General features: G+C 46.8%; 1 protein-coding gene across 1 annotated transcript in view; it reads right to left on the reverse strand.

The window, feature by feature from the left end:
• The window catches only part of gabra6b (gamma-aminobutyric acid type A receptor subunit alpha6b), a 60,542-nt gene that overhangs the window by 19,366 nt on the left and 31,176 nt on the right, over nt 1–10,000 (reverse strand). Inside the window, exon 9 of the mRNA XM_063203045.1 lies at nt 2,736–3,019. Within this exon, the coding sequence (XP_063059115.1) occupies nt 2,736–3,019 (284 nt within the window). The remainder of the gene's footprint in view (nt 1–2,735; nt 3,020–10,000) is intronic.

Consider the following 10,000-nt stretch of genomic DNA (forward strand, 5'->3'; position numbering starts at 1 on the left):
ACTCTGCCAAGTGTAACTGAAAATGCTAAGGTGGTTTTTGGGGAACTTAAAAAAAGTAAGAAGTTAATACATGACTCACACGGAGTTGTTTGCGCCTGAGTGCGGCATTACATGTATCTATATACAGTAGGAATCTATTGACTTACCATAGGTCTGGGGGATTGCATGTAACAACCTACACAAAATGCATCTTAAACAGCTGTAGATGTATCTTACTGGTAGTAAGGTCGTTGTACAGAGGTGTCAAATGTAAAATAGTAATAAAAGAAACACTGTGTCCTTCCGACACAGGTAGCTGACTGCGCTGATGGGTTGTTATAGGGTTTTTCGGTAACACTTTATTTTAGAGTTACATCTATTAGCAATAATACATACAATGTTAATGCCTGCATAAGTAACTTGTAAGGCATGTACTAAGCAAACGCTAAGGCCTACTAGGTCCTTACTAAGGTTAAATTGGTAATAAATCCCTTATTGTGCATGAACAAGACATTTGCGAATTCAAGCCTAACAAATATTTGATTTCGCTTAGTACAGCTGAAAAGTAACAACAAAAAAAGTCAGTGAATAAAACTGGAGCAACAGACAGTTTTGGACCTAGTCCATGTTCAATGTCTCCATTCCACATAGAAAGTGGACTAGGTCCGAAACTAGGTCCGAGACTAGGTCCGTGTTTTGCTTCAGTTTTATCCAGTCGTCTTCAGTGCACAGGTATGGTGATCTTCTGCAGTGTAATGATAAGTCCCTGTAGCACTGTATGTTGCATACAGAGGCAGCTTGATGAACATCATTTCCATCCTATTAAGACGAGACAATTAGACGCGCACCGGCTTCCCAGGCAAACATGTAATTACATGCACATTGCACGGCAGGTTTTTGTTTGGCAATTTAGCCGTTACATGGCAGGTCTGTGTTTGGCAATTGACTGAGCTCAGATGTGAAACCCTCATTTGTTCAGTTACATGAATCAGCTGAAAAGGGAGTCATCCAATAGAAGGCCAACCATTTAGACAGAGAGGCTGATGGGCACACACACACACACCTACACACACACACACACACACACACACACACACACACACACACACACACACACACACACACACACACACACACACACACACACACACACACACACACACACACACACACACACACACACACACACACACACACACACACACACACACCTACACACACACACACACACCTACACACACACCTACACACACACACACACACACACACACACACACACACACACACACACACACACACACACACACACACACACACACACACACACACACACACACACACACACACACACACACACTCATTTGATTGCTGCTATGATAGAGACATGTCTCCTCTGCACGTGCACACACACACACACACACACACACACACACACACACACACACACACACACACACACACACACACACCCACACACACACACACACACACACACACACACACACACACACACACACACACACACACACACACACACACACACACACACACACACACACACACACACACACACACACACACACACACAATCCCTCACTACCTCACAGTAAAGGGCGGGTTATGCTTCCTACTTGTGCCACAGAGTGAGCTTGTCGCAGCCATGATGCAGTTAATTTTGGTTTATGCCCTGTTTTGAAGCACGGTCTGCGCGATGTCATTCCACGCTGAAACTGCCTTCAATACAAAGAGTAAACTAGACGTGTCGGTTGTTTTTTAGCATCACAGACTCGACGAGAATGAAAATGAAACATTAAATCTTTATATCACGTGCATGTTTGATCGCACTGGCAGCCACAGTGGTAGTTTGGAACAAAGAAGTGGCTCATTTGTCGAGGACGAAGCGGAATGTTTCCTCGACCTCGGAACCACTGTTCAACTGTCCAAATAACTTCAGCGTCGTAACTTGCAAGCGCATGTGTTGTCTTGTCGTGTATATAAATCAAACAACAAAGCACGGGCAACTTATTTAATGAAGAGCTCACAGTCCGTAGACCGACGAAGGTTAGAACAAGGAAGTAGCGCTTGTTCTCGACTCGAGGACAGAGCAGGCTGGTCGAGAGGACCAATCAGAGACCTATTTTCGCCCTTTCACGCCGTCGCTCCCTGCGTCGAGACACAATTTCGGGGAGGTGCCCCAGAGTACCTGCGTGATTGGGGGGGCTTCACTCCGTTAACTGCGCGGCTCACTGCATCATGATGCAGTGACGCTGATCTCGAGGCATAAACCACCACTAACACCCAACAAAACACATACAGAATGCCTCCCCCACCCACATCCCCACCCTACATCCACACACCCTCACACATTCAACCACACACAGCCCCCTCTCCCACCTCCACAAGCTTCCTCAATGTGACTCCACGGTGATAGACAAGCAAGCACACCGTCTATTCTCTCTCTCTCTCTCTCTCTCTCTCTCTCTCTCTCTCTCTCTCTCTCTCTCTCTCTCTGACTGTTTCTCACTTTCTCTATCAAATTCATATTCAAATACTGTATGCTTTATTGGCATGACTGTTAGTATCAGTGTTGCCAAAGCTTACAGATAAAATAAACAATAAACAATAAACATTACGGTCAATTAAGAACATTAAGCATACATGTGTAAAGAATATTAAACACACACACACTCTCTCTCTCTCTCTCTCTCTCTCTCTCTCTCTCTCTCTGTCTCTCTCTCTCTCTCTCTCTCTCTCACCGTGACTCCATGGTGTCCTTGGTGAGATAGACGATCCAGTAGACCAGGTTAAAGGCCCCGAAGGAGAGCGGGAAGAGGATGCGCGAGTACTTGTCGATGATGCTGGTCCCTCCTATCTGCTCGTTGGCCGGCGTGGCCGAACCCTGCGGCCGGAAATCCGACACCCGAGTGGGCGGTCCGGAGTATCTGGGCAGAGAGCCGTGCCCCACCGGCACCCCGATCATGTCCAGGCGACCCGTGGAGTTCATGCGACGCTTCAGCATGGCCGCAGCATCAAGGTGAGGCTGATGAGGGGAGAGAGACAGGAAAAGGTCAGGCTGAGAAAGACAGACAGACAGACAGACAGACAGACAGACAGACAGACAGACAGACAGATACAACTGAGACTGAGGGGATAGACAGCCAGAGAGACAGACAGGAAAAGGTGAGACTCTGGAGAGAGAGGGAGGCAGAGAGAGAGAGAGAGAGAGAGAGAGAGAGAGAGAGAGAGAGAGAGAGAGAGAGAGAGACCTTTAAAAAGCCTTTTATTAACACCATTCAGCCATCATACATTAGCACAGTACAGCCACTGCCCAAAAGCAGACCAACACCCCCCCTATATGTTCACAATCAGCTCTCCGTCCCCCCCAACCTCACACAACACACCCCCCACACACCAAACATTTGAAAATTTCTCCAAATCATTGACCAAGTGATAATACATGTATTCCACCTTGATGCGACTTTTAGCCATTCCCAAGAAACCCTCTAAGGGGTCTACATACACCAGGTTCAGCATTTTCTGCTTGCGGGTCAGCCAAATGGCCAACTTTGCCATGCCTAATAGAAAATTTACCAGACAGACCTCCTTCTTGACATTTGCGTTGTATTTAGGCCCACTAATGAAAAGAGACTCCGAGAAGCCCTCCCCAAACCCTCCCAACGCTCCCCTGAGCCACTGAAAAAGACCTCCTAGCCTCTCACAATGTAAAAACAAATGGGTTATAGACTCCTCCTCCCCGCAGAATGGACAACCCCTCCCTGTTGCTGGATTAAGGTGTGCCACGTGTCTGTTTGAAAGAGGGAGAGGGGGACAGAGAGAGAGAGAGAGAGAGAGAGAGAGAGAGAGAGCAGGCAGATACAGCAGCATCAAGATGAGGCTGATGGGAGAGAGAGACAGGTAACAGTGAGGAGAGTGAGGGAAAGACAGACAATGATGAGGCTGAAAGAGACAGACAGACAGACGGACAGTTAAAGGTGAGACTCAGGAGTAAGACAGATGCAGTCATGGGTAAGCGGTTAGGGCGTCACACTTGGCAATTGACTGAGCTCAGATGTGAAACCCTCATTTGTTCAGTTACCCAAAGGTTGCTGGTTCGACTCCCGACCCGCCAGGTTGGTGGGGGGGAGTAACTAACCAGAGCTCCCTCCATCCTCTTCCATGACTGAGGTACCCTGAGCATGGTACCGTCCTGTCGAACTGCTCCCTTGGGGCGCCATTGGGGCTGCCCCCTTGCACGGGTGAGGCATACATGCAATATTGTTGTGTGGTGTGTTCACTTTTGTGCTGTGTCACAATGACAATGGGAGTTGGAGTTTTTTTAGAGGTAGTGATCCCCCACCCCCAGACAGAGACAGAGAGAGAGAGAGAGAGAGAGAGAGAGAGAGAGAGAGAGAGAGAGAGAGAGAGAGAGAGACAGAGCGAGAGACAGAGCGAGAGACAGAGCGAGAGACAGAGCGAGAGACAGAGAGAGAGAGAGAGAGAACGAGAAAGAGAGAGAAAGAGAGCGAGAGGGAGAGAGAGCGAGAGAGAGAAAGGGAGAGGTAGAGAGAGAGAGAGAGAGGGAGAGAGAGACAGGTGCTGCTGAAGCTGAGGAGAAAGGCAGGTACAGCCTGTACCGTACAGGCCCCATCTCCTCCAGGGGACCTGCTGAGTTCTTACGATGTATCAACAGGGAAGCAACGACCAGGTGACACTCACAGAAGCAGACACACACACACACACACACACACACGCATGCACGCACACACGCACACACACACACACACACACACACACACACACACACACACACACACACACTCAATATGTTTTATAAAATAATGACACAAGTGCAGATACAAGGTTTTTTTGCGATGATACACAGGTGACAACACATACAACAAAAATACAGTATAAACATGGAGTGTGAACAGTTTCAGTGTATGAGCAGTGAATGGTAAAGGTGCAATGTGCAGGAAATGGTCAAAAGAGGTACTGCAACTATGCTGCTCATTGAAACTGGGTTGCCTATTGCCAAAGTTGATCTTTTCATGAACGTTTACTAAGTAATAAACTAATAAACTATTTCTAGTATGGCCCAAGTACAGTCATTTTTGCAGCAAAAAAATGTCTATTTCTGGAAATTCAAAGTGGCGGACCATGGAGAAGATCCCGCTTTTGATGTATGAAAAGTGCATTTTTTTCCTGTCATAATGAATACTTAGAATTTGATAGTGGTGGTAAGTATTCATGAAAAAGGTAACATTAGTGCATGTGTAGCATACATTCTGGAAATAAACAACTAGAAATCTTACACAGTGCACCTTTAACAGTGAGAATAAACAGTATGAGTGTATGAGTGTGAGCAGTGAGTGTGAACGGTGCGTATGAAGAGTGAGCGTAGGCAGTGTGAGTAATCGGTGGCTATATGACAGGTGGCATACAATTGGTCACGCTGGGTCGACTGTTGGCCAGAACCTGCCTTTCCTCTCTCCTCCCCCACCTGTATAACCACACACACACACACGCACGCACGCACGCACGCACGCACGCACGCACACACACACACACACACACACACACACACACACACACACACACACACACACACACACACACACACACACACACACACACACACACACACACACACACACACACACACACACACACACACACACACCGCTCTCTGCTATGCCTCCTGTCTCCCTCCTCCCCCACTGGCTCCCTGCCACCTCCTCTCTCCACTCCCCTCTCCCTCCACCTCCACTGCCTTCCTTTCCCAACTCACCTACCTTCTCCATCCCATGCACTTCTCCTCTCCTCTCCTCTCATCCCTTTCTCCTTTCCTTTCCTTTCCTTTCCTTTCCTTTCCTTTCCTTTCCTTTCCTTTCCTTTCCTTTCCTTTCCTCTCCTCTCCTCCCTTTCTCCTTTCATTTCATTTCCTTTCCTTTCCTCTCCACCTCTAACTGTCCCCTCTCTATTCATTGCTGATCACTAATCCCCCTTCACTGCACCCAAACCTCCTCCACAGACACACACACTGCTCCACCAAACACACACACTGCTCCCAAACCTCCTCCATTCCCTCAGTGCTCCTCCACACTAGGGCCCGACCAATATGTTTTTTTTCAGGGCCGATACCCATACCGATATTTATGGAAATGGGAGGCCGATAACCGATATGTGCAACAGATAAATAGAAATATTGTTCATAATAAAATGTAATGAAATATACATTATTATTATTATATATACATATATATTTAGTTATAATAATGAACTCTCATGGACTCTCATGGACAAGTGGGGAGAGCAGAATAGAAGATGCATTCAGAACGAAGCGGCTGCAAAAATTGGTTGTGAAAGTTATATAAACTTATCGGTGGACATTTATTGAAAGTATGGCCGATACCGATATCCCAAAAATGCTAAATATCGGCCCAATATATCGGTCGGGCCTTACTCCACACATCACCCTCCACAGACACACACACTGCTCCGCCACACACACGCCTCCCAAACCTCCTGCATTCCCTCCATTTCCTCCACACCTCCTCTTCCTCCATACCCTCACTACTCCTCCATGCCCTCCCTGCTCCTTCAAACCTCCTCCACAACTTGCTGCTCCTTCCCTGCGTCCCTGAACCTGCTCCATCCTACTCACCCCTTGCCCCTCTGCTCTCACAGCGGCCAGCCTCAGTCTCTCCTCCTCCTCCCACCTAAATCCATCCACTGCCTCCAAAAACCTGCTAGTGTCCCTCTTCCCCGGGCCGGCCTACCCCTACATCCGTTGGTAGGGCCCCCCACTCAATACATGTAATGTAATTTAGTAACCAATTCTGAGCCCCCTTTCTCCTTGGGCCCGGGAAAACTTACTCTTTTGTCCTCCCCCTGTCGGTATCCCTGCCCGTTGGTACTAACGCTTAGCTTAGCTCCACCTCCCCTCCCCCCTCTCTGCCTGCTTCTTTCCACTCTCGTACCCCTCACCTAGCCCTCATCTGTTCGCACACACACACACACACACACACACACACACACACACACACACACACACACACACACACACACACACACACACACACACACACACACACACACACACACACACACACACACACACACACACACACACTTCTAAATACATCTTTCTCTACGTGACTCCCATCACTGTTTCCTTCCGCTCCTGTACCCCTCACCTACCGCTCGTCTGTCCACTCCTCCTCCCTACCCTCTGGCCTCTTCCACCTCTCTGCTGCCTACCCTCTCTCCATCCAACACTCCTCTGCCCTTTCAATATTTCCATCCATCTCTCTGGTCAGGGGCAAGTCAGTCACACACACGCACACATGCACGCAGTCACACACGGACGCAAACACGGACGCAAACACAGACACAGACACAGACACACACACACACACACACACACACACACACACACACACACACACGCACGCACACACACACACACACACACACACACACACACAAGCACGCACACAAGCATGCACACAGTCTGCCCCTTCTCCTGCTGGGCTGGTGTGGAGCGAGCATGTGCCTCTTTCTCCTGCCGCTCAGGATCTGAGCTATTTTTACTGGGACGCCAGGCGATCACACACACACACACACATACGCACACGGGCACACGGGCACACACACACACACACACACACACACACACACACACACACACACACACACACACACACACACACACACACACACACACACACACACACACACACACACACACAGGCATTCACATGGGCACAAACACACACATACACACACACACACACACACACACACACACACGGGCACATACAAACACACACACACACACACACACACACACACACACACACACACACACACACACACACACACACACACACACACACACACACACACACACACACACACGGCACGGGCAGGAGCCCAAGGCCAATGGCACACTCTCCGCTACTTGAGTGGGCACAGGAAGAGGCTCCAGAGCTGCTATGCCATGCCATGCCAGGACCAATAGCCCGCTGGTGCTCTGTTTACTACTATCTACACCGCACCAATACAACATTGCTACTGTCTTCTCTACAAAATCTAATACACTGGGTTTACTCTTTGTCTGTCAGCAGGGCTTAGTTCTATGCATTGTGGTCCGCACTATCTGAACTTGTCAATTAATTTCCTCCTGATTGTTATTTTCACTATTTTCAATTTATGTTTAATCATTGAATTATTTTCTGTATGTATCATGTCTGCACATGTGCAGATTTGGAGTATTCATCCATCTAGTCAATGGGGTGAACAAGCTATACATTCTGGTCTCTGGTTTAAATACACAGCAAAACCAGTAACAAAAAAAAAACCACATTATTATGACACAAGCAGGCACAGATACAGCACGAGTGCCATGTTTACAACACCATACCACATATGTGTTATACAGTAGGCTACATACATAGATCCTTTTAGCTATTGTTGTGAAGTAATATGACACCGGCATGCACAGGTGAAGCTATAAAAGTGTTATTTCTACACTATTACCAGATTGTTGCAATGATGAAATTACTATTCGGTTTTTTTCCACAGATATTACAAGCATTTTTTTGGCTATTCATGTCGAGTCATCACAAAGGGGCGGGGCATCGGAAGGGGTATCACTCGGAACGCAACTGACTGTAGGACTGCCACTGCCTTTATCCATATACAGCACAGGCACACACAGGACAGGCAGATATTCTTTAAGTATATAGAGATATGCCATTGTAATAGGTTGCTATTGGCAGCTAACGTGACCAGGTTCCGGTCTGCCTAAAGGGGCATGTCATAATACTCCTAGCATTGAATAGAACAGTCCTTAGGTCTGCCTAGGTCTGCCTAAAGGGGGATCCCCCCCCCTCCCCCTTGCAATAATAGAACCCGGAAACAATGGGCCAATGGAACCTCTCTCTCTCTACTCTCTCTGGGACAGGTGTATAAAGCATTATTGACATGTTCAATACGCCATCACTCTAGTAGCCAGTATACTTAATTTGATAAAACACTATTCATTCAAATTCTCCTCTACCACGGTCTCATGGGTTGGGTAGGGGCTGGAAGGGTTATTTGGTTTTGTTTTGTTTTGTTTTTATAGTTTTGTCTCGTCAAGAGGTTTATCTTGCTTGTTTCGCCGATGGTAGGTCTCTCATTTTGTTGTTATGCTCATGGAAGGACTTTTGTTTTGAAAAAGACTGTTTTGTTTTTCATACCTGTGTTGTTTTTGTTGGGTTTCCCTTCTGTTAAGCAGCCTCGAGCAGCTTTTTGGTTATTTTCCCTTTCAATATCTAATGTAAAGTTATCACTGTACATGTCACCTTCATCTGCAAGATCTTGAATAAAAACTTATCATCATCATCATCATCATCATCATCATCATCATCATCATCATCATCATACTACACCGTACGTTCTTTTCTGGCATAAGTATTATGCAGGTAGGCACAGTCAGGAACATCAAGCATGCATACAGCAAAATAGGTACGTCAGTCGTAAGTGCTTCTATTGAGTACAGGTGCAAACAGTAACTACTTACACAGGCTACATATCTATTATAGCACTATCAGGAACAGGCACTTACTGTGCCATATGTGGATATGTGGCATGCCTTCTCTATTTTAAATGATATTCATATTTACTCTATGTCATACTATATTTTATATTTAGTATAATTTATACAATATTATTATTTATCTCCTACTACATTAAATGACTTTTCTTGTTTCTTTTGTTTTAGAACATGTTTTAGAACATCAATGATGCTGGCATGCCAGCAGGCAGGCAGGGCCACTGATAGCTTTGTTTGGGCCTAGGGACAAAGTCATCTGAAAGCCCCCCTCCCTCCCCAAACCAATGCATACAATGTAATGAAGACCAAATTCTGTGGGCCCCGTCCCAGTGGGATGCTCCGTATAGGACACTCCATTTGGCCTCATTGTGATTTTCCTGCATTTTCATCATTCCAATGCTTGGCACGTTTTTGAACAAA

Source organism: Engraulis encrasicolus, chromosome 7 (genome assembly GCF_034702125.1).
Source record: "Engraulis encrasicolus isolate BLACKSEA-1 chromosome 7, IST_EnEncr_1.0, whole genome shotgun sequence".
Classification (NCBI taxonomy): domain Eukaryota; kingdom Metazoa; phylum Chordata; class Actinopteri; order Clupeiformes; family Engraulidae; genus Engraulis; species Engraulis encrasicolus.